Source organism: Numida meleagris, chromosome Z (genome assembly GCF_002078875.1).
Source record: "Numida meleagris isolate 19003 breed g44 Domestic line chromosome Z, NumMel1.0, whole genome shotgun sequence".
In the NCBI taxonomy this organism is placed as follows: domain Eukaryota; kingdom Metazoa; phylum Chordata; class Aves; order Galliformes; family Numididae; genus Numida; species Numida meleagris.
In genome coordinates this window covers 24,696,680-24,723,105 of record NC_034438.1, presented here as the reverse complement: position 1 = coordinate 24,723,105, position 26,426 = coordinate 24,696,680, and the positions used below count along the sequence as shown (strand labels likewise).

Here is a 26,426-nt window from a genome sequence, read left to right as displayed (position 1 = left end):
GTGACAAACACATGGTTGAAGAAGATTCAAATGAGCTAAAGATTAAGTTAGCTGATAGCTAAAGATGAAGCTCTAATGCACCTGAATGGTAGCAACACTATCTCAAGCATTCTGTTCTCATTTCTGCGGATGATGAAGCCTGGGGCTTTGTTTTTGACTGTTTAATAGCCACAGTTCTGCCTTCTGGATGGAAATCAGTGCAAATTAGTACGAACTCTTACAGTATGCAAGTGGTAGAATTTTGTACATCCCCATTTAACAACTCAACATAAGTTCCGATACAATGGTCTTAAAAAAAAAAGTAAAAAAAACAATCAGGATTTGGGTGAACAAAGAGCTTTACTCTGAATCTGGGTGGCTCACTGTAACTTTTCTTTTAAGTGACAAGCAGTAACCAGCTCCCAAACCAGTTAGATTTTAGTTTACAGCTATATGCCAGCATAATATGAGGTCAGAAACAGATATGTCTCCAAGACTGCGCGTAGCTTTGCAGATATGCATCCAGTTATTTTACTGCAATAATCTATGCTGTATGAGTACAGACGTTTTTACTCTAACGAAGACCGATCTATAATAGAACACAGTCCACTTGCAAATATAACTTAATTCCTCACTATTTTATTACTGTTATTTCCAATATCTGCTGTCAGAGATGGATATTTTGGAGCTATCATTCTTCACAAGACATTTCAACTTTCTTTCTTACACACCAGGCTTCATTTTCAGTAATTTTAAAATCAATCAAGCAAGCAAAGTAGGAATAAAGGAGAAGAAATTCCGATTACTATAATGGGAGAAAATACTGTAGTTTGTGACTGCTCAAGCAAAAGAATAAAAAAATAATAAAACATGATCTCCTTTACCTGCCCGCTGACGCATGAGGAGCATTTTCCTCATCTCCTTGGGAAGGTTCAGGTCCAGATTCCTGGCTATTTTTTCCTGTCTTGGGGCGTTTTAAATGACTGCTTCGTGTCCGAATGGAAACGTGTGCTACACTCGGGTCTCAGGAAAAATAAATAAATAAGCATACATGAACAAATGCAGTCTAAGATGTGCAAATAATTTTTTACCTTGATACTTCATTAAAGCTACTGAGTGCAAGTAAAACAGCATTTCACTGTGGTACTTATTTTCTGAATATACATGCATAGTTTTGTTAGTAAGACCCACAACAAACAATTTTATCCAAAGACCTCCAGCTGTTCTTGAGTTGGGCCATAGCACCATAGACGAAGACATGTTTCCATATGCTTCTTAGATGAACACGCTAAGCTAGAAATCAATAAGAGAGCTTGCTGATCTACTAATCCATTATAATTACAATACTGATAATCAACATTATTCTTACCTTCAAACGTGCTTGCATGGTCATCTAATGATTCTTGGTCTTTCTGAGAGTCAGCCTGATATAAAGCAAACCCAACATTACTCAGAAATTCAGAACTCTCTGAAACACCTACAACTCCCTACCTGCGGTTGCATTTTTCTAAATTATAATTTTATGGAAGTGATCTTGGCAAAGAGTGACTACAACTACTTCTAATTTAATATGTATATACCAAATATACACACGTATACACAGTGCTAAAAAGCTTTTGCTCTAGAGTACTCTAACACTTGAATGCAAAAAAAGATGTGCTTTGAAGTAGATTCAAGACAAAAATTTCAAGCAATCTGCAATACTATAGCAAGCCTATTTTGACCAATAGAGAAGTGGAGTGCTGCTAACAATTTTTGTACATGAATATTTATTTTCTTGCACTAGTAAATTGTAAGAGCTTTTCACACTAAAGCATAGCCTGAGTTGTAAGTAATTCTTTTCAATTCTGAATCTGTTTTAGGAATATGTCTGTACAAAAAAAGCAATTTAAGTAAGCAAGTCATGCTGGTTAAAAAAATTGTATTACTTCTTGAACGTCCAAATAATTTTAATGCAATAGTGAAAGTTCATTTTATTTTGAAAAATATACGCAATCAACATTAATCCAGATGTGAGAGTCTGGCAAAAAGACATCAGACAGCTGGCAAAATATTTCCAGCTGCAAATACTGCCCTAAAAAGGCTTTGCAAATATATTCAATTCCTCTACTAACTAACAGATCTTGATTAAGAAGAAATTTGTTATATTATTTGCTTAGAGTAAAAAAATGCAGAAATGTTCAGATAACAAAACTGCCATCTCCCATTACTGTCTTGTTATTTGTCCATTCTTAAGTGTATCAATCATAATTCCCTTGTTTCCGTTATACGCTGAAGGAAATAACATGTGTCTGTGTATGTCTGGCCAGGGACAGACAGAGCAGGTTAGGGAAAAACTGAGAAAACAAGAGTCTCATGCAGAGGCAGCTTCAAAGACCAAAGTCTTGTAAAGCCCCATTTAGGAAGGCCCTAGTGCAGCTAGAATACAGAGGAAGCAAATGTGTGTTGAGACCAGCAGTGAGTACAGAGTGGGCCTGGCAAATCCCAAGGGTATAAACTGGAAGGGAGAGAGCTGGGACAGCTGTCGAGCAAAAGCAGGTCATCTCTCATGGGGAAAGTAAATAAAAGTACTTCACCACTGGAATAACACACTTTGACAGAGGAATAAAACGATCATTAGTGATCATCAATGATGATGCTCAAGACTGTTATAACCTGAAAACTAGGATACATAACAAAGACAACTATGAGTTATTGCTTCTGGCCATACAGAGATAAAGAATGTCACTTCTTTGCAGGAAGCTGCAGTCCTCCTATACAGATAATTTGCAGCCCAGAATGCCAAATGAACACTTTCGATTGTATTGAACTGTGATGTGAATGTGTTCTTCTACAAACACTTTTCCTCATTCTCTCCGCTCCTGCTGTGATTCTGTTGTTCAACAGCCTTTCTAGATTGTTTCAACTGGCTCTAAGATTAAACTGTCTCCTCTTCTATACCACTAGAAAGTGACGACCCCAACTATTAGGCAAATAGTTGCGACACAGACCTCCCTACACTCAGTGGAAAAAGGTAAGAACCCTGCTTCTCCCTACAACCAAGGGGCATTTTTAATCCCAAGTTAGTCTGTCACACTAGTGGAAGACAATTTCCATGCAAAAAGTAACAAAAGCACTTGTCTTTTATAATGGAGACATGAGCCAATTAAATTCTGAAATGGACAACAGTGTGGAGCTGTTGGAGCAGGTCCAGGAAGCCATGAAATCAGAGGGCTGGAGCATCCCTCTTATGAAGACAGGCTGAGAGGGCTGGGTTTATTCAGCTTGGGGAAGAGAAGGCTCAGAAGAGACCTCGCTGTGGCCTTTCAGTATTTAAAGGGGTGTTATAAACAGGAGGGGAGACTGACCTTTTATGCACAGGCAGATACAAATAGGAAAAGGGGGAATAGAATTAAATTAAAAGACCAGAGATTTAGAATAGCTGTTAGAAGTTTGTTGTTGTTATTGTTGTTTAAATTCAGAGGGTGATGTGGCACTGGAATGTGTTGCCCATAACTGCGAATGCGCCATTCCTGAAGGCATTCAAGGCCAGGTTGAATGGCACTCTGGGCAGCCTGATCTTGCAGGTGGGCAACCCCGCCCACAGCAGGGAGTTGCTACCAGGCAGGCTTTAAGGTCCCTCCCAATCCAAGACATTCTGTGATTCAATTGATATTTTGTATACTTTGCTTGAATGTATTACTTAGTAACAAAGCAATCAAAAAAAAAGAGCATTACTTTCTAGTAGATGTTATGAGCGCTGTCAGACTTGTTGCCACTTAGACATAGTGACAAGACATGGAAAGCACAAGTTGTCTGCACAGCCAGACTGTTCTTCAAGAACTTGAAACAAATATCAAACGTGCAAAGCATACAGTTCGATTAGATGCATTAATCTGCTAAAATCTTTCATTAAGTTCAGAAGTGTATTCTTTTGTAGAGGTTAACAACATTTATTGACCATAAAGAACTGGTAATTAGAGTTAGTAGATGATACGATTATGGAAGACTCTTACAGTTCAAGCTTTATTAATAGAGAGGAATCAGAATGTGTACCTACACTTAGCTGTGCTTCTGGCTCAGTTTTCTGTTCGTTTGCTGCAGATTGCTGAAAATGATCCGCTGTCTGGAAATTCACACTTGCTTTCTGAGACACCTCTGCTATTAAGAACATTTAAAAGTGACAGTGGGGAAAAAAATGACAGTTATAGTATCTTTATGTAACAATTAACCACTCCTAATATGATATCAGAACAGCAAAAAAGTCTTTCTACTAATCTCCATAGCCAATGTTCACAGAAGTGACTGTAAACCAATACAGCTTTCATAAACTGTAATGGAACAACAAAAAATCATCCATACTTTCGAGTTCTTCCCTTTGCAACACAGTGGCAATGGGTTTTCTCTGGAACCAAAATCCAGCTCCTTCCACTTCACACAAAAAGTCATTATTCCCAGGGTATTTCTCAAAATAGTGCTTACAAGCTGGAAAGAAAAAAAGAAAGAAAAAACACTATTAGAAACACTATCTACATCAGTTTCTTGAGGTTTATCTGAAATAAGTTAGTTTACAGTCTTTCATCAAACACAAATCACCACAGAAAGAACTGCTTGATAAAACAGCCCAGTCTAAACAAACGTATTATTTCCTTGCTTTCTGTTATTATTATCAGTTGAAAATAAAATCTGAAGGACTTTCCCCCTTCTTCTCAAAGCACCCACTTCACAGTTTTATAATTTCACTTCTCACTGTCCCTATCAATCACAAGTTTCTCTGGGCAGCCTGTTCCAATGCCTCACCATCCTCTGAGTACAGAATTTCTTCCTTATATCTGACTTGAGTCTACTCCCTTTCAGCTTAAAGTACCCACTGTCCTGTCTGCATAGGTCCCTGTAAAAAGTCTCTATCCATAAGCCCCCTTTAAATTTTGAAAGGTTGCAATAAGGTCTCCTCTGCGCCCTCTCTTCTGCAGGCTGAACAAGCCCAGCTCCCTCAAGCTTTCTTCGCGGACCCCATCACCCATTAGAACAAGTATAACGTCCTTCATATGCTAGAGGCCCCTGTGCTGGGGTCTTACAAAGGCCAAACAGTGGGGGGAAATCACCTTCCTCAACCTGACTGCCATGCTTCTTTTAATGCACACCTCTGGATATAGTTGGCTTCCTCAACTGCAAGTGCACCCAGCAGGCTCATGTTGTGCTACTCATCCACCAGTACTCCCAAATCCTTCTTCACAGAACTAACCTCAATCCATTCATCACCTAGCCTTTTTTCATGTTTGGGATTGTCCAGACCCCTGTGGAGCCATGCTGAACTTCATGAAGCTTGCATGTACCATTCTCAAGAGTGTCAAGGTCCCTCTGGATGGCATCTCTTTCCTCTAGCCTATCAGCTGCACCATGCAGCTTGGTGTCACCCACAATCTTGCTGAGAGTGCACTCAATCCCACTGTTTATGTCATTAAAGATATTAAACAGTACTGGCCCCAGTACTAACCCCGGGGAGGCATCACTCAACACTCACTTGCTCTCCATCTGGAAACTGAGTTGTTGAATGTAACTACTTGAATGCAGCCATAAAGCCAATTCCTTACCCAACTAATAATCCATTCACTAAACCTATCTCTTGCCAATTTAGAGACAAGAATGTTGCAGGGGACTATGTCAAAGGCCTTTCAAAAGTTAAGAAAAAGGATATCAGCTGTTCTTCCCTTACCCACCAACACAGTCACTCCATGACTGCTCTGACAGGGAAACAGATTAGCCATTAAATTCTAATCAGTAAAATTTGTTGACCAAAGCTAGCTGGAGAAAAAAAAAAAAAATATATATATATATGTATCTCCAGCCAGATCCAACAGCAAACAGTGGTAATTAGAAAAGCAGAAAATTTCCAGAGGCTGAGTAGGAAGGCCAGATGAAAATGTTAACAGAAATAAGCCTGGTAGACACACAGAGAATAAGTCAAACCTTGAGAAACTGGAAAAAGGAAACACTTCTTCCCTGAACAGTCCCAGTCAACATTGTTTCCTGCACGTTCGCAGTTCCTAGGTGACATGACTCTCCCATGTTATTAATGGGAAAGCCAGAACCCGTTTCCTTGTATGCTGTTCTTTTTCTTTCATACATTTAAACAGCCTAGTATGCTCACCTGACAAGATGACCTGAGAAAGCATGAATTAAATGACCTTGTGAGACTCTGAAGCAAGTATGGAAAAGGTGCTGCAAAGAAGACACACATAGAGAGATCATACCCAGCAACAACTCAGCTCACTGTGGAGGGAATACAGCTGTAAACCGTATAGCTGTGGCACAAAGACAGAGATCCAATAATTTAACCTCACACAGAGTATTAAAGACTAATCAGGAAATACTTCACAATATTATACAAATCAGGATTTTCAGCCTTCCCTGAAGAGCAGAACATTTCACACAAACTGAGGATGCGGCCACAAATATGCAGCTTGGATGATAGCAATCATTTGACATGTGAAGAAAGCACAAAGAAGATCAGAATAATAAATCAAAGAGCTTGCCTTTGTGCATGAAAGATGACAGAGGGTACCGCAGACCAAGGGTGTCTTCAGTAAAAGACTCCACAAAGTCTTCTAACATCATTAGCCCCAGGTCTTTCCCACGATACTTCTTTCTTACAAACATTGTGTCTAGCACTGGTAGCTGGTAACAGTGAGTATGGTATGGGCTTAAAGCAGCTCCTGAATTAATGGAAAGGGGAAACATCCATTATTATTTCTGCACTGACATGTTGTGGCAGATCTTTAGCATATTTAAATAAAGACTTAAAAGCCTAAATATTAAAATACATAATGTTATATATGTAGATATAAATTATTTTTATAATGTAGATGTAATTATAACATTTATTAAAAATAAGCAACTGCTATCAGCCATTTATGGGTTCTTTAGGCAAGCTTCATAATATTTCCAAGGTATGTAATAGATTAACATGTTAGGAAAAGTCTGCTAAAGCAGTCTAGTTGTAGCAAAATAACATCTGGGAGGGAAACGTGGAGGTGGAGAAACGAGATGATAAAGCCCACTTTGAAATCTCACTATACAATTCCAATAGGAAACCAGACAAAAAAAAATGAAGCTGAAAGAGAGGAAAGAAAAGCAGACAAAATTAATGAACTGTAATTTTACATAGATTACAGAACTCCTTGGCACGAATATGAAGATCCAGCTCTTGTTTAAGAATTGAAGCAGTAAGTCCAAAGTGGAAATGAAACTACAAAAATCCTAGATCTCTTTCACACTGAAATTCTCCCCAAATCCATTATCCATATTTCAGGTGAAACACTGCCCTAACAAGTTCTTCAGTATCAGAGAATTCAAACAGCATCTAGAAACTCACTGATATCATACGACATCACTCTGTCACCACTACAACAGCATTGCAAAAATGCAGTCCATTCGCAGGCCCTCATTTTGCCAGTCACTGTGAACCACATCAAAAGGAAGAAAAAAAACAAGCAAGCAGGAAACAAGAATGAAAAACCACAACTCTTTATTCTAATAAGGAAAGACAGAGAAGCAGAGAAGCATATAGTTGTCTATACAACATACTTTGTCTTGAGACTAACGAATATCTTCAAAATAATAAAAATGTGGACAGATAGTTGCATTAGTTAGATGCCCTCTAGCACACCTGTCAAGCTCCAATGCTCTTTCCTAACCATCTGTATCCAATGAACTCTTTCTCCATGTGGGCTACTCATTTGGAGAGTACAACATAGAATCAAATGTAGGTGAAATACTGGTAACACCTAGAAAAATTAGCTTTGTTTGCTGACTTGGCACAAATTAAGTGGCAGAGGATCATGAAAAATATAATAAATGTGCAAGAGTATAGTAAAACAATGCCACATAAACAGCTATTCCCATTCTAGACTAAAACTACTATTTTAACTTTCACCTTGATAAGGTGAAAATAAAAACCACTGCAATGCAAACAGCATTTTGTGACCACCACAATGCAGCAATTTTGACAGCAAAAAAATATCAAGACATACACCAATTATGCAATACTTCATTTCTTTAATTAAAAAAAAAATCAGAGAAAGGTAACAGACACTCAGAGTAAATTAGCTGGTTGCTTTCCTGTGTTTAATGCTGGACCAGAAACATCAATGACCCAGACAGTTTACAACTGTATTTTTAGCAGTCTGCAAATACAATATGCATGTCAGATGGAGGAATTCATCTATTCAATCACCAAACGTTACTTAGGAAAAAATTAAAAACATAGTTAAGTCTAAAACAACTAGAAGGAAATTCTAATGTTATTTTAGAAAAACAGGAAAAAACTACACTGAAATCTGTGATATAGATGACATAAACCTGCTAGCTAAACTGTAGTCTCTGAAGCAATTCACATGTAGAAGGAAGGAAATCTCTTTCTCACCATAAATAAATTTCCAAGTTTTTTTGACTTGGTATCACATTTCAAACAATCCTAGATGTATATTCCAAAAGTAAATGTTCTACAAAGAAAACAAAGCTTTCAAATACACCTCATTTCTATGGCTTTCAAGGTATTTTGTAGAATATGAAAAAATCTAAGAACTACTTTACTTATTATCAAGTCTCACAAGCATTTAAGCAAGAAATTTTGACTGCAATCTGGCTTTTCCTGACTTCAGGAAAACACCAACTCACTAGGCTTGCAAGTCTTCTAAGACCTACTACTATTTTTCAAATAGCCTCCTTACCTCCATTCCCCATTTCCCCCCAAATCCCACAAATCATAAATGTTTTACCTGCAGGTTTAACAGAATAGAACCCAATAGCTTCTCCTTTTCTCCACATGATCTTAGCATAGTCATCGCTGCTGTGACAAAGGAATGGGATCTCATTTCTCTCCATTTCATTTTTGCGATAGATAATGCGATTCAGAACATACAGAACTACCCTCTCCCCTACAGATTTCACCTAAAGAAATACAGAATAACATTTCAGAAGAGTGATCAATTCAGGTGATACACAGCAGATACCTTACTTTTCAAAGCCGCCAGCTAACAAAACTGCAAATGGAGTCAAGAGAAGCAGTAAGAGCTCCTAGGTTTGAGGGCTTGGAGATACTCAATCTGTGGTAGTGCTTTAAACTTAAACTTGCTATGGCTTGAGAGTATCTTTCACAACATCAGTGTAAATCCTAAACCAATGATGAGAGAAGTGCCGGGGGTGCATGAGGTGGGGAATATTTTGATATTATCTGAAAACTGTTTTTGCTACAATAGCAAAAGAAATAATAGCAGTACAGCAGCTTCAGACTTCTCAGGCCAGCAGGTAACTGAAGTCCTACAGAGGAGGCATGATGAACCTCACTAGGATTTAGCATGCTCAATCGCTGCTGACAGAGTGGCAGACAATAGGACCCAATGCAGTGGAAAAAACAGTTGCAGCATTTTCTGTGGCGCTACACAAGGAATTCAATACCTTTTCCTCTGTCCTGCAGGATTCCTCTCACAAATGAGATTCAAATTTACTACTATCCTAACCACTGTGAAGGAAGAATGAAGGAACCGTGTTCCTCTTCCAATGCCAAAAGTCTCAGCTACCCAACCTGTAGAGATTCAGCTTTCCTTATTACATACCATCATACCATTACAGAGAGCACAGAAAACAATGCAACATGCCAAATTACCCAGAGTAAATCTAATACAAGACTTAAAGAATGCCCAGATTCTACCAGCACATAAGAATGAAGTTCCTGGAAAAATAGAGGTTTCCAGTTTTAGGGAAAAAACAGCACAGCTATGCTACACAAGCGTCAGTAGTCTTGACAAAGCTCAATGATGAACAAAAAAAGCAGATACCAGGCAACTTATTTTCCCCAACCCCATCTATTGCCTACTGCAGGACACCAGCTCCAATGCTCCCACATCAAACAGGTTCCTTTCAATATTTTTAGTTCGCCAGTCTCCTGATAAGACTGATATGTATTCCTATAACACAGTGCACCACTGTAAGATATTTCAGTATAACCAAATACACTGCATTCTGAAGAGTAAGGAAAAAACATTTCATAGAATCATACGTATTGGAAGGGACCTCTGGAGATTACCTAATCCAACCCCCTGCTAAAGCAGGGGGTCACACAGAAAGCGTCCAGGTGGGTTTTGAATATCTCCAGAGAAAGAGATTCCACAAACTCCCCGGGCAGCCTGCTCCAGTGCTCTATCACCCTCAAAGTAAAGAATGTCTTTTGCCTGTTTGTATAGAACTTCTGTGTTCCAGTTTTTGCCCACTGTCTCTTGTCCTGTTGCTGCAGAGCACTGAAAAGAATCTAATACCATTCATTCGGGTTCTGCACTTCAGATATTTATAAAAATATTTAACACCACCTCTCAGTCTTCACTTCTCCCAGCTGAACAGATCCAGGCCTCTCAGCCTATTCTCATATGGGAGATGCTTCAGGCCCCTAATCATCTTTGTGGCGCTCTGCTCTATCCTCTCTAGATGATTTTTTTCTTTTTTTTTTTTTTTGAACTGGAGAGCACAGAACTGGACATAGTACTCCACATGTGGTCTTGATAGGGCAGAGTAGAGAAAGGAGGATCACTTCACTTGATCTGCTGGCCATGCCCTTTTTAATGCACTCCATTTAATTTTTTATATAAATTTAATATTTATATACATGTATAATTCCTTGCCCAGGGGCTGGCAGGGCTTTCAGAGAAGGTTTTAAACTAAATATGAAGGGGGAATAAAAATCAGGCCTGCAAGAGGTGAGCCTAGGGGAGCGATAACGGGATTAGAGATGAGGCAAGGGGCTCAGCAGATGTGCATCTACACCAGTGCATGCAGCATGGGCAATAAACAGGAGAAGCTGGAAGCCACTGTGCGGCAGGCAAACTATGACTTAATTGCCATTACAGAAACATCACGGGACCACTCCCATAACTGGAGCACTGCGGTGGATGGCTACAAGCTCTTCAGAAAGGATAGGCAATGAAGAAGGGGTGGAGGCGTGACTCTATGTTAAAAAGTGTCTTGATGTTACTGAGGTTGTGGCTGAGGATAAGGCTGAATCTCTATGGGTAAGGATCAAGGGAAGTGCTGACAAGGCAGACATTCTGGTGGGGGTCTGTTACAGACTGTCTAACCAGGATGAGGAGACAGATGAGGTGTTCTACAAGCATCTGCAGAAGTTGCGTGATCACCAGCCCTTGTCCTCATGGCGGAGTTCAACTTCCCTGATATATGCTGGGAATACAACACAGCACAGAAGCAGCAGTCTAGGAGGTTTCTAGAGTGTACGGAAAATAACTTCCTTCTGCAGCTGGTGAGAGAGCCTATTGGGAGGTGCCTCACTAGACCTGCAGTTCACAAACAGGGAAGGACTGGTGGGAGATGTGGAGATTGGGGGCTGTCTTGGACAAAGTGACCGTGAAATGGTAGAGCTCTTGACCCTTGGTGGAGCCAGGAGAGGGGACAGCAAAACTGCCACCTTGGACTTCCAGAGGGCAGACTTTGAATTGTTCAAGAGACTAGTAGGGAGGGTCCCTCGGGATTCAGTCTTGGAGGCTAAAGGGGTTCTGGAAGGCTGGTCACTCCTCAAGAAGGAAGTCTTAGAGGCTCAGGAACAGGCTGTCCCCCTGAGCTGGAAGATGAGCCGGCAGGAAAGACCACCAGGGTGGATGAACAGGCAGCTTCTTCTGAGGCACCAGGAGAAAAAAAAGAATCTACCTCCAGTGGAAGAAGGGAAGGGCAACTCAGGGAGACTACAAAGAGGTTGTTTAGGATGTGCACAAAGAAAATCAGAAAGGCAAAAGCCCAGCTTGAACTAAACTTGGCCGCTGGGGTAAAAGGAAACAAGAAGCTCTTTTAGGAATATATTAACAGTAAGAGGAGAATCTCCATTCTTTACTGGATGCGGCTGAGAACGTGACCACAGAGGATAAGGAGGATGAGCTTCTCAATACCTTCTTTATATCTGTCTTTAAAAGTCAGGCCAGTTATCCTCATGGTACTCTGCTTTCTGATCTGAAAGTCTTGGATGGGGAGTGGAATAAAATCCCCACGATTCAGAAGGAAACAGTCAGAGATTTTCTATTCCATCTGGACTGCCACAAGTCCATGGGGCCGGACAAGATCTATCCGAGCGCAGAGGGAACTAGCGAAGCTGACTGCCAAGCTGCTTTCCATCGTCTGTCAGCACTCCTGGTCAACTGGAGAGGTCCCAGAGAACAGGAGATTTGCCAATGTGACCTCCACATACAAGAAGGGTCATAAGGAGGATCCAGGGAACCACAGACCTGTCAGCCTGACCTCAGTGCTAGGGAAGGTTATGGAGCAGATCATCTTGAGGAAGATCACACAGCATGTGCAGGATCAGGCCCAGCCAGGATGGGTTTGTGAAGGGCAAGTCCTGCTTGACCAACCTGATCTCCTTCTATGATCTAGTGACTCAGCTGGTGAATGAGGGAAAGGCTGCTGATGTGGTCTACCTTGACTTCAGCAAAGCCTCTGACACTGTCTCCCACAGTATTCTCCTGGAGAAGTTGGCAGTCCATGGCTTGGACAGGTACGCTCTTTGCTGGGTAAGGAGCTGGCTGTAGGGCCAGGCCCAGAGAGTGGTGGTGAATGGAGTTAAATCCAGCTGATGAGCAGTCAGAAGTGGTGTTCTGCAGGCGTTGGTGCTGGGGCCTGTCCTCTTCAATATCTTTATTGATGACCTGGATGAAGGCATTGAGTGCACCCTCAGTAAGACTACAGATGACACCAAGTTGGCAGGAAGTGTCAACTTTCTGAGGGGTAGCAAGGTCCTATGGAGAGATCTGGACAGGCTGGATCTCTGGGCTGAAGCCAGTGGGATGAGGTTCAATAAGACCAATTGCTGGGTCCTGCACTTCAGCCACAGCAACCCCAGGCAACGCTACAGCCTTGGGGCAGAGTGGCTGGAAGACAGTGTGCAGGAAATGGACCTGGGGGTGTCGGTCCATGCTCAGCTTAACATAAGCCAGCAGTGTGCTAGGTGGCCAAGAAGGCCAATGGCATCCTGGGTTGTATCAGAAATAGTGTTGTCAGCATGAGTAGGGAAGTCATTGTCCCTCTGTACTCAGCACTGGTGAGGCCACACCTCGAGTATTGTGTTCAGTTTTGGGTCCCTCACTGAAAGAAAGACATCGAGGCCCTGGAGCTTGTCCAGAGAAGGGTAACTAAGCTAGTGAGGTGTCTGGAGCACAGGCTTTATGAGGAGTGGCTGAGGGAGCTGGGATCGTTCAGTCTGGAGAAGGGGAGGCTCAGGGAAGATGTTATTACTCTCTGTAACTACCTGAAGTGAGGTTGTACTGAGCTGGGGGGCAGCCTCTTCTCTTGCGTAACTAGTGATTAGGACTAGAGAGAATGGCCTCAAGTTGTGCCAGGGGAGATTCAGGCTGGATGTTACCAAATACTACTTTTCAGAAAGAGTGGTCAGGCGCTGGAATGTGCTGCCCAGGGAGGTGGTGGAGTCACCAACCCTGGAGGTGTTCAAGGAACGTTTAGATGTTGTGTTGAGGGACGTGGCTTAATGAGAACTACTGGTGATAGGTGGATGGTTGGACTGGATGATATTGCAGGTCTTTTCCAACCTTAGCGATTCTATACGATGTTAATGTACTAAAGTGCTCTGTACACATTCTCACTATAAAATTCTCTTCCCACTAGTGCCTACTCTTTTCTCCCTTGCTTTTTACATAAGATAGCTAACTCACTTCTGGATAAAGTAAAAGCATGCACCATCTCAGACAGTAGTTAGTTGCCATCACATTCCATTCTGCTGAAGGATAAGAACAAGTGCTAGGTAAACACTGTAAAACTTTACCTGCTGAAGCCCCTCTCTAGAAGAAACAGATGTTCTCACAATGTCATCAATTGACCACCACTGGTAAGCAAGAAACAGGGCTACAGCTTGAGAAAGGCAACAGGGAAAGAAGTTAATGATTATTCTCATTCCAAAAGATGATATTCATTATAGTTGATACACAATTAGGAATACCACTGTAGTAATGAAATTAAGCACCTACTAACTGGCACTAGATTAATGCAGCTTTTACTACCTTAGCACAACATACCTGGTGCTACATATCTTTCTCACCCCCCTCTCCTATGCAACTGTCCCTGGTTAAAATCTTGCTTTAAAAGCAAAAACAGTGCAAATAGATGCAGATTTTGTAGAGTATGACATACAGAAACTGCTTTTCAGACATAAACACTGTCCTTAACCACTGTATCTCCACTATAGTATCTCCTTTCACCAGAATCTGGGCCTGCCAAGAAGAGTCCCGTGTGTGTGCGTATTTTAGTTTTGGGTTGTTAATGGATATAGATACTGAAATTGCGCCAGTTTTAGAGAGTCATGTGAAAGTAAGAAGGCTGATGGCCAAATGATTAGTATTTAGGAAGAGTTTGCTCTACTAGCATTTGTGGCACACTTGGAAGTTACATGTGTAGTATTACACAGAGGACTGTAATAGAGAAAAGAGGAAAAAAAAGAGAAAGGTGAGAAAAAAAATCAGTGAGTTGTTATCTTAACCAGAGCTATGTCAGCACCTGAAGGTAAAGACAAATTCATACATGATACTGATCAATCACTCCTAATTAAAAGCTTCTAATTCATCGGCAAATTAATGGATTTTATGAATGCTCAACAAATTCCATTTGGAGAGGTAACGTGTACATCAAAATGATCAAGAGACGTATGTTACACTTTGATACAGATGAGCATTGTGTTATTATTCTACATGTATTCTGTATTCAGCGGGTCCAGTCCCACTGTAATTAGCAGGCAAAGTTCAATCTTGTGTACATGAATTCACAACAAAAACAACAGTATAGGAACAAGTAGGCAGTTAACAACTAATACAGAAGTGGCAAAGTTATGAGCTATGCTACTGTGGAATGAGCAAGGGCCTGGTTACATGTATTCATCACAGAAAAAGAAACAGCAACACAGATTATAATCTTAAAATGAAACCTGTGAGAGAGTCCTCTGGTGCAAACAAAGCAAGAACTTTGTGTGTCTGCTCTCCACCATAAAGAGGAACGAAGCCCACAGTTGACAAGCTAATAGGAATCTGAAACAAGAGTGTACAATGCTTCAATAGACTCTTGCTAATACAACATTAGTAAAATATACAGAGAATGTTTAGCAGGGTAAGCAAGACAAATGCTGAAAACCAAATGCTTAATGGTTAATTGTAAAAGACAAGCATCAGACCCTGGCCATCACTTTAGAGATTTCTTCCTAAAAAGTCTACATTGCAAAAAGCTTTAATTCAAGCTCTGGAGACTTAGCTAGAGTAGTTTATACTGTTACAGCTCTCTGCTGGTTGCAGTTTACTGTGCACAACTGCAGTAAAGTGTCTGTATCTGCTCCAGCTACACAAGCTGCCAAAGCGAACAGAACAAAGCAGGCAGGTAGGCACAAGAACTGGCACAGCTGAATTTCTGTTTGTTAACATGAGCCCTGATGTACCAAGGTGGAAAGACTGGATTCAAAAGCGTCATCTTCACTAAAATTGCATACTCTTTAGGAATCTCACATTTGCCTGCTTGATTTTCCCTCAGCAACAATGTAAGAACAGTCAAATAAATCCACTTTTGTGGAGCTGATAGCTTTTTTGAAAATGCATTTTTCTACTTGAATTCACATGTTTTCAGTATTTCGTTAATAAACAAAAACCAGACAGAAGTTAATGCTGTGGTAAATAGAATTCCTTGCCTGGAAAACAATTTGGAAAGATTATGTTATGCTATGCCACTAACAATGACATTAACACAGACAAATACAGCACCTGCAGAAATACAGGAAAGTACCCAAGACTGCAACTGCAACAGATCCTGCAGCATCGACCTTTTATTCTTACAAAAAATCCTCACAGCAAACTTATCTTTCATTAAAGCTACATGCTGCTGTTCTTATTAGTACTACTAATAATAGAAGTGTTCATCTAAACAGAATCATCACTGGTCAACTTATCATTAAAGGGTTAAGTATTTAAAACATGAAATGCCATAGACAGCCTCTGCCAGAATTCCCAACAACTGCAGCAAATATTTCTCATAAAATGAAAATAATCACTTCTGAAATCAGTGAAATTTGCTCATCAAAAATTGAATTCTACCATGACGATCACTGGAAGACTGTGACGCAAACTGAGGCATTTACCTTCAATAGATCATGAACCCCTAGTTATGCATATAGATGCACTGCCTAGAAGCAGTAAATAGTCAGTAATGCCCAGATTTACATGCAACTACAGAATAAAACAAGATAGAACTTAAGATACAAACAGGAATTTGGAAAAAAAGATGCTTAAATAGAGATACAATTCAACAGTTATAGGCCAGGTATTTCCAAGTATTTTAAATCCACAGGTATATCAAGAAAACTGGGACTAAGCTATTCGCTGGTTCTTACTTTGCTGTGGTCTGACAGAGACAAGAATTCTGGCTGATTTGGATCCCCACACCGAAGTTCAGACAAGTAGTCCTCTGCAGAGCTCACCAAGTCTTCATGAGTGTAGCCATTCAACATATCCACAGGGAATGCCATTATCTTGAAAAAACAAGCAAAATTATCACTGCAGATAGTTTAAGGGAAACAATGTATAGTCTATCACTCAGTGCTATTAAAAATTAAAAACTAAGATTGACGAATAACCCCCTTGGCTGCTCTCTGGAGAGACTGTTCATCAAACACCAACACTGAGTATGACTCAGCCTTGGCTATGCAGCTTAGTTTCCCAAACACACATACAGGATAGGGTGACAAAGGCACCGATGTCTTTAAAAACAAACTTACTTTTGTCTCTTCTTCCTCAGTCCTGCCTCTCTCCACAGTACTTACACGTGTAAACTGCAGCTGGCACAGAGTATAACCATATCCTTCACATCCAAGCCAGAGAGGAGAAATGACCCTGGCGTGTAATTAGGATGGTGCCTACTAACATCCAATTGATGAAGAGGTACATGAATCCAGATAGTGTTCACAAATGGAAAAGGAAGGTTTTAGTGTGTGAGTATGGGACAAGCAGGCAGAAACATGACAAGTTCACTCTTTCATTCTGCTTGTTTTCAGCTTCACAACTCACTTCTACTCACTAGGTCTCCTTCACACCCATCATTTCTGACTTGAAATTCAAGACAACAAAATCTAAATGTCAGAGAAACTTACCAGTATCTTAAACATTTACTGGTACGACTGCTGGCTTGTGTCAGCCACCAATTCTCTCCAACACTTCTGTTAGCACCTCTTTTCACATCAACACTCATGAAAGTCCTTCCCAACTCTTTGCTGTATCGCTCAGTGCAAATAACTCCAGCTGCAAGCCACATACCAGTCTACACCTCCTGCAAGAGCAGGGTGTAGACGGACTGCCCAGTTGTCATCACTAGGCAGGCCAGAGCCATGGGCAGAGCTGCACAGTTGTCTTCATCCCAGCCTGTATTTCTGAGGCCACAGGATAAGCAACAAGTGGCCAGTCAGTTTCAAAGTAAACAACAGGAAGAAGCAGTTCATTTATTTTGGGGAGCTTGCATTTAAATCTCTGAAGAAGCTTATGTGTTATTAAGAACTTCTCTATACAACTGACCACTCAGTCTGCCTCGCAGCTGGCTGTTTCCAGAAGTATTTCAACTGTGAACAGGATATGCTACAAGCTAGTTAAAAACCAGAGCCCACAATAGACTAATGGGACACTTCAAAGAGGTGACAAGATGAGAACTAAAGCACTGAAAACCATAGGAGCAAGAGCTCTTTGATTACTCTTCAATTCAAGAAATTCTTGTCAAAGCAGTGTCAGATTAAAACGAACATGAGCACCTGGAAAATACTCAATTCTTTTCAGCTAAAGCTCTCAGAGGTCTATAAAACTATACACAGACCCATCAGCAGCTCCTTTCATGTCAGAGCCCAGACTCTCTGAAACACAAACTAGCACTAGTTCATGAGTTTATCTGGTCAAGTGCCAGAGGCAGTCAGACGCACTTAATCACCTCAATTTGAAGCCTCTTCCTAGCTTCCAGTTCCTTCCACAGTAAGGCTTGGATCCATTCCACTGACACTAAACTCTTAACTGAGGCTTCCATATCAGGAGCATTATGCATCTCAGCTCCTATTCTTACAGGTGCCTATACTAGATAAATTTATCTCCCTGTTGATGGGTGAGACATTGCAGCTTTGGACATCTTAAATGGTTGAAGGTAAGGAAGAGAAAATGAAAGCCTAAAACCATGTCTGCTCAGGACAAAACTGTTCCAATGGTGCTATTTTGTAACGCTAAGAAATAAAGTCAAACAGTCTTCACCAAACATCTAAGAAATTTAGAACCCTTAGAAAGCCTACTAACTTGATACAGACAAGTTGCAGTAGCTACAGTCTGAACAGGAACTCAGGTGAGGTGCGAGACTTCATGTCACTGCTTCCACAGTAGGAAGAAGCTTTATCACCTGGTTGGCCACACCAGCACAACACTCCCTCTGCTTTGAGGGACTACAGAACTGAAAAATAAAAGGAAATTTTCTATATGCAGGCAGAAAGAAGATTATTAAAGAAATACCTAAGTGCTTGGATAAACCTAAGAATAACAGATGAATGAGCTGAGTTTTTGTTTTTATATGACAAAGAGACATGCAAGACACAAGTTATAACTGAAAGACTCTAGGTAAAAATTCCTGACATTTTTCAGAATAAAGTAGTGTGGGTCCAAAGGAAAAAACATGCAGCAAGAAGTTTAGTAATTATCTAAGTTACGGTCATGACATTACTAAGAAAATTAAAGCAACAATCACATCCTTGCTTATATTAAAAAAAAGGCTAAAAACTGCTTTCCACTAATTAATAAATTTACTGAATTATTTTGAGAGTGATTCCAAGATCTTCCTGCTCAGCTGTTTGGATTATTTTCCATTTTCATGTAGTTCATTAATTTTATCCTCTCCCAACATAGTTGTATTATTAAACTTTTTCATCATATATCATTGCAAGAGAGAAGAATGCAGACCAGTTTTCAAGAGTGAACCATCAAAGAGAACATAGTTAGCATTCCTGCTTAATAATCACCTACTATTTGTACCATGAAATAGATTGAACATGTAAAGTCAATTTTTTGTGGTATTTTTTTTTTTTTTTTTTACAATATTGATGCTAAGATCTAGAATATTTCACAACATATCCATTCACTAGATCCCTGAATAAATCATTAACCATATAGTTACAAAACCATACTAAAAGCACTGAAGAGCTGATTAAAGACTGCCCCATGCTAATCTACAGATGATCATACATAAGTAGTCTAACAATCCAAAATGCAAGCATCCTCATTTTGAAAGGCAAACTAACCTACCAAAAACAAAGTACATGACCACCAATAGTAATAAACTCCCCACATAAAACCACAATTGGTTTGCCAGCATCTTTAAAAAAGTAAAAAGTACAGATGGGTCCACATATAGACTCTTGAGTAATGCATGAGAGGGAAAGAAAAAAAGCTTTTCCTTTTTTCCTGAAAAGAGCATCACACATTTTTCCACACAGCAGCAGGAACAGCACAGGTCTCAGCCATGAAGTCCACCATGCCCTTTTTGTTGCTCTGAGCCTCCATGTGCAGCGTTACATTAAAACTGTCAGGTCAAATCCCTGTCATATGCTGCAGGACTGTGCTCTGCTCATGAGGTGCCACTCCAATTGGCCAGCCAACAATCAGGCTGACTGCGCATACACAATGTAGCCTCAAGCAACCAAACTCATCACAACCATTTGTATGAAATAATTACTAGAAAGAAAGGGGAGGATTTTTTTTTAAATGACATAAGTTATGCTTTTCATGTTTCAATTGAAAGAAAATAAATCTTAGACTCTTCATAACCATATAATTTCACATAGTGGTATTAACAACTGTACATAATGAACTAAGACAAGCAATATTTGCTTTATGTGGAATTGTATCACATTCTCTTTTCTCAGTATTATGCAAGTTACTATGTGAGAAATGGCACGTGCTTTTTAGGAACATCTGCAGCAACAAAGGATAATAGACCAGTTCAATGAACAACAAAAAACACATTTAACAGGATGAGTAAAGCACCTTCCTGTGCAACTGACGTAGTTCTTAGTTCACAAAATCTTCACTAGTGTAAGCATTAAGACTGAAATTTTTTTCTTCTAGATAGAGAATAAGCAGATAAATTGATTTAACTCTCAGTTATAGCTGCAGTCCCAATGCCATCTTAGAAGCATATGAAGATGAAGGGAGATGAAGGAAGGAGGCTAAGACCACACAGCTTTTAACCCATATGAGGATTTCAGTAGGCTCTGGAAATCAAGAGATGTGGTCATCCCGCAGTAGATCTTCAGTACTGAATGCCATTATACCACAAAAATAAGAAGCTAAAAGCTATACTGTTTCTCGCAGCATCTTAACAGAGCATAAATACAATCTAAAACCGATTTTGGGTGGCTTTGTCTTAGCAGAACTGAAATCCAAGTGGTTAGGCAGCCAGTCAAGGATTTAGAGGAATGAGGATAAATTTACAGCTCTGGCAGACATGATGTGAGTAAAGACATATTATTTGATCTGCATCAACTCCTCACCTATGAAACTGTAAGAATCAGTACCTCAGAAATATCAGTGTGATAAATACTTCACCAAGACCATGAGATACGCCAACAGAACATCCTAAAACTTTACAAATACTAGAAGTATGCAGTCACTTATACGACTAAAAGTCATCAACAATCCACCACCAAGCTTCCAAGATAAAATAACCAACCACAGATATGTAAAACTAAATCAACTGCTGCATAACCACTTATCAATCTTCAGATCAATTTGTACTTAAAAATGTTTAACTTATTGTTCCTTAAGATAAAATTTGAAACCAGCAGCACACACATCATGGTGCTCAAGCTATGACCAGAAGAACATTTTTGCTAAGCCAGGGCAACTAATCCAGCCACAATCCTCAGTATGTACACAGTGGGTCCATTCTGTAACGGAGTTCTGGCCTACTCTGACAAAAAGTGAACACAGCCTGATGTAAAGATTAAAGTATTTAGACAATCACTAGAGTACTGGATCACAGAACTGCTCAAGGACTCTTGCACACCTCTCATTAACAATGATACACCTTGAACAAATGGTTTGAACCTAAAAATAAATGAATTGATAGAAGTCTATTTACAGGCTGCACCTAGGGCAACAGTGTGAGAAGAAACTTAAATTACAAACTAAATCCCCCAGTGCGCACTAACTTCTGTCACTGCAGAGAAAACCACGCCACGGAACTGTGCAAGTCCTGAGGCTGCTCCAGCACGAGAGCTGATCATGCACTAAACCAACAATCACCTTCTCAATCAGAGCAGCAGGAACATCATTTCTGTTTTGATACCTTAGTTTCCCATCTTGCTATGTTAAATTGCTAGTTCAGTGAAAGCAGAGGCCACATAAAAGTTGAAATAAGAATAAAAAGTGGTTAAAAAGAAATAGTGTATTTAAACTTCTAGCTTAAAGTAAAAAAAAAAAGCAACCACATGATTCCTGTCACTTCTAAAAATCATGAAAACTTAAGTTCTACTATCACTAGTTCTATTAACAGCCAAATTCCGTAGATGTTTATTTGCTTAGACTACCAGCTGTAACATACACAATATCTTTTCACCACTTCTGCTTCCTTTTTGTTCAATATCATTTCTTTAAAGATGAGTGGGGAGGTGCTTGTAGTATATTGTGCATTTTGACTTTTCACTCATTTCTATTCCAACAGAGTCTGAAGAGATTGTGTTAAAAGGTTATTCATCTTTTTGTAATATAAAAACCTAGATTTTAAACTTATGCTAAGGTACTCTCCATACAAATTTAAATGATCAATTATCTGTCTCATTTGTTACAAACCCTGCAGTTTAGAATACATAGGGAATGTCTGTACAACAACCAATTTAGGTCACTACTATAATACAGCTTTCATATTTTATAATTATCTCCAATTCTTAAAAACCTGTTCATTTTAATTTTCTATGAAACATATGAAGACTGAGGCAAGAAGACAACACCTCAGGAAAGAGATGTTGCTTTTTAAAAAAACAGAATATAAACTAGGATTTCTTGGAAAAAAAAAATCTTACAGGCTTGAGGAACCAACAATATGCTACTTGATCTGCAACACTGAACAGACTACTTAAACCCTCAATGCTCAAATAACTACGAATCTGAAGGGAGGTTTTCTTGGATTTTAATTCAAGAAGTTTGGTTTTGTATATTCCTTAAGTGTCCTTCAAACCATTATCTGCATCATACCACTAATGCATATAAATATCATTTCCTGTTGCGTGGGTTTTGTTCACAATTTTAGAGAAAACTGACTTGTCAATCTTAAATACAAATTCTTGCCAACTCAGATAAATTTGCCCTGGCTTGCAGCAGTTTGTTTTCCGAAGTAGAAGAAAAAACATTTTCATCTACCTCATTTGTTTTTAATAGGAATGTAAACCCTAAGTAACATCTATTCAAGCCTTACACAGACCCAAACAACAACAACAAAGAAACCTCTTACAGAAGCACAGGGCAGTGATTTAAAAACTGCTGTCAACGTTCACCAAGCACTCTGGATTACTGTGTCAACCATAAAATCCATAATCCGCTGGAAGCAGCTTATGCAGCTCTGGTTTTCTATCACAGACAAATCAAAGCAGTTCATTTGAATGTAAACGAAAACAATCAATCTTTGCTGTTCATTAATTAGCCACCATGATTTATTTTAATTTACTTGCATAGCACAGAATTATGAGATCTACACGAAGAATCTACTCTCCAATCCTGCTATAAAACGACTTCAGCTGAGACGAGCAAGAATTATGGTTGAGAGGTTTACCTGCCTGGGTTCATACAGTCTCTTGTGGAATTAAACACTGACTAATGAAGAAAAAGAGGTCTTCCACATTTAAAAGTATTGGCATATGACTTGTTTTTCCTTTAAAAGAAAGTACATTAATTTCAGTACAATGCAATCTTGAAAAAAAAGTATTTCTGCAATTAAATATGTCCAGAATGCTCTAACACGTAATGAAAATATGAAAATTTGGTAGCTACGGAAAACTAAACTGTTGCCAAAATGTACTTCTGTGGAACCAGATAAAAATATACATTTAAATAAGACATAAACTTGGTAAAATACATAAACAACAAAATTAAACAGTGCCTTTAATTCAATGAGAGCTTCTCTCGCAATAAACATGATCTCTGATGTCAACTTCAAAGTTCTACAGCTTAATGAAAAGAGGACTAAAATCTTACCAGTTATCAAAAATGGTATTACAGGGTAGAATTAGGAGACCAGGTTACGCAACTTCACTTTAAAACCCACCATACTTAGGTAAGGATCTTGAGCAGATGCTTGATTAAGCACCAGTCTAACACTATTGATGTTTTCCTCAAGTGATTAAAATTAGGCATTTGATTAGGTAGCCTATTTAATCAAAGACTAAGTGCTTCAGTATACAAAATAGTAACCTGTTATTTACATTTTCCTACACATTTAATGAGATCATCACTTGGTTTCTTGTAGACCACTTTATTCGGTATTGAGTTTGCAGGAACTGATATACAGAAGTGTTTCCCTGGCACACTTTCCTATCTATGTTCAAATTCTGTGTTTGAGTCAGCTTGAAACAGTCACAACTAATAAAGCTGAAAAAAAAGTTTCTTAAAGAAATCTTTCATGCATTTCTTTTCCACCTCTCAAATTTGAGATGAATATGACCATGCACAGAATTAAATCCATTCCAGTTTTGCCTGAAGATAATTAACATCTGTAAGACAGAACAGTGGGGCTAAGCAGGATTTTTACTTCCTAGATCCTCATCTCTTGGGCATGCATCTGATCTCTGGTGCACAGCACTCATTCTTCCTCTGCCACTTCTTCTCTACAAGACAAACCTGTGTAGTGTCTTCCAAAAAAAAAACAAACAAACAAAAAAACACACCACCACACAAAACCCCTCATGACCCACCTTTCCTCTCCAGTCACTCCTCTTTCTCCCTTCCATGCTTCAGCACTTTCAAACCGCTGTTTTGCAGTTCTCCAGCTCCACCCTCAACTCTGATTTTGTTTCTGCACCTTATACAACACAGCCTCTGTTTTTAAAGAGCAGCCTTCCTACAGCTCAGCACTTGTAGACTAACAGCCAGTCTTCCTCTGGGAGAGTGCCAGCTGCACTGCTCTTGCCCTGCTCACCTTTCATAACCTCATGTCCCTAGGTTCTCCTCCTGCTTCTCCAGGTACCTCTTTCAAAAGCTGTGACTCTGTCTAATAAGTCCAAAAATATCCCTTCTCTATTTTTTCAGTTTTATTTGCCACTTACTATCAGAAGACCACCTCCCACTCCCATGTGGTACCCACATTTCTTGCCAACATGTTCAAATTTCATACTCCTATACTCTAACATCCCTCCATTTTGGAAATGTCATCCAAAATCCAGGAAGAAAACTCTCTAACTCCAGTGTCGTGTTAGAAAGCCAACATTCCTTTATTCCTCACATTATGTACCAGGTGACTTGATAAATCAACTGTGTGCTCTCAGAGTTCAAGTTCTACATTAAGACATACATAAGCAATTACACTGGCATACATGTTCATTCTTTCCCAAGAACTCATTAATATAGGCCAATGTCCTTCTAGGCATGCATGACTGCATCTAAGGTGGTCATACAAATACCTGCTTCCTCCCCATTATTTCTCCTTCAGCTTCATCACATTGACTTTTGCCCGACCTTTAACTGGTTTTCCCCAATTTATCATATTTCCATTGCTTGTTATGCCGTAATGAGCAACTTTCTGTCCTGGTGCACTATAACCCAAAACAACATAAGTGAAATTCAAGGAAAAAAGTCCTTGCACCTGGTGGATGCAGAGATAAAAGTAGTCTACTGTGACTCCAGCGCTCCTGTGAAGCAGGATTGTTGAGAAAAACAAGGCTGTTCACACACCAAGCAAAGCTGGACTGCAAAGTTTCAGAACTAGCACTCATTGATTCCTTTTGCTAAACTAATATCTTGGTCCTTAAACTAGCATACTGATCCCTATTGCTAAACCAGCCTTTCTGATATAGGCTCATATACAGATATGAGAACAATGAAGCAAACTCTTCTCTTGACCACACTTAGAAAAAAACACCAAATACAATTAGACAGCTGATGGGCTTCCAAACCTAACACAACTAACCTAGTGGTGAGAATGATACTGCAGAAATCCTATGTATGCATTTGTTTTTATCTTGAAAACTTTGGGTTGTCTTGTCCTCTTCTCTATCCTCACAAGTGGGGCAGATGACAAAGCTGTGCAGATTAGGTCAGCCTCATGTTATCCAGTCTGAGTTACCACTCATCAGCTAAATAACATCTACTCTCTCTGTGGGTGCCTTGAGAATATTCCAGATGAAAATTCAAACGTGACAGTGACTGTAGATACTAATGGTGAACAGCAGCTCATCAACTCCTCCATAACAGAGGAGGAATTACAATAGTTGCCTGAGCTACTACTATGCCACGTGAAGTCTAAGGATGCCGTCACTTTCAGCAGAGAAACCACAGGAAAGGTAAGTGATAAGTGGCACTCCACCTCCTGCTCTTTTTTTTATATTTATTGTCTGTGAGTAGGAAAGGCCTTCCCTCTCCCCCTCCCCATTTTCAAAAGTCATTTGGAGGAAGAGACCTATAACTGAGAGAGCAGTATTTGCCTTGTTTTCATGGGTGATTCAAATGAAAATGCAGAAGAGAAGGATCAGAAATAACACGGGAACTTCCCAGGAGCAGGAAGAATTTGAGGATGTGAGACAGGTAAATTTTATACACATGCAAAACAAAATAATTAACTTTTTAATTCCATGCAAAACTGCATGGAATTAAAGAAAACCAGGAGAAGACAAAGGCAACTAGAAAGACAAGGTCAATAAAGCTATTTCTCAAGAGAAAGATAGCATGAAATTCAGGTGATGTGAATATTACAGACACAAAGAACAACATTCAAAGCTAGTAATCAGGAGTTTCAGCCACAGACATGAAAAGAAGTCACGTCCGAATGTCAGGCTGAGCCCAGTTATTTTGTGAAGGGATACGTCCAGTTACCATCACAGGCCATAGACAACATGCTAGCAAATACAATGGTAGGTATAAGCACTTTCATACATCCCTGGAAAATAGCACCTGTGCTTCCTCACCTGCACAAAGACCACACAGATAGACTATCCCAACTCTAATCCAGCTCATAGCTAGATTCATTGGTATGTTTGCTTTCATTCCATCTTCACAAGGATGGAAAAATGGCATACATGAACTAAAAATAGAAGTAAACTTTGTTCTCTGAAAAATAAGTGTTCAAGAAATAAATGCAAACTAATATCAGTGTGATTAAGAAGTTAGCAAACAGTCAGGAATCTTCTGAGCTGTTCCAGCAAGAAGTAAAAA

General features: G+C 39.6%; 1 protein-coding gene across 4 annotated transcripts in view; it reads right to left on the bottom strand.

Annotated features, from left to right (window-relative positions):
- FAM169A (family with sequence similarity 169 member A) overlaps positions 1–26,426 on the bottom strand; it is a 40,501-nt gene that overhangs the window by 8,908 nt on the left and 5,167 nt on the right. For 3 of the 4 annotated variants that reach the window (XM_021379641.1, XM_021379643.1, XM_021379644.1), the window contains exons 2-10: positions 16,388–16,525; positions 14,942–15,041; positions 13,790–13,875; positions 8,739–8,910; positions 6,495–6,674; positions 4,321–4,443; positions 4,019–4,119; positions 1,349–1,403; positions 864–1,002 (exon numbers count right to left, since the gene is read on the bottom strand). In XM_021379641.1, the coding sequence (XP_021235316.1) occupies positions 864–1,002; positions 1,349–1,403; positions 4,019–4,119; positions 4,321–4,443; positions 6,495–6,674; positions 8,739–8,910; positions 13,790–13,875; positions 14,942–15,041; positions 16,388–16,525 (1,094 nt within the window). The remainder of the gene's footprint in view (positions 1–863; positions 1,003–1,348; positions 1,404–4,018; positions 4,120–4,320; positions 4,444–6,494; positions 6,675–8,738; positions 8,911–13,789; positions 13,876–14,941; positions 15,042–16,387; positions 16,526–26,426) is intronic. The other variant, XM_021379642.1, reaches the window with a different exon arrangement.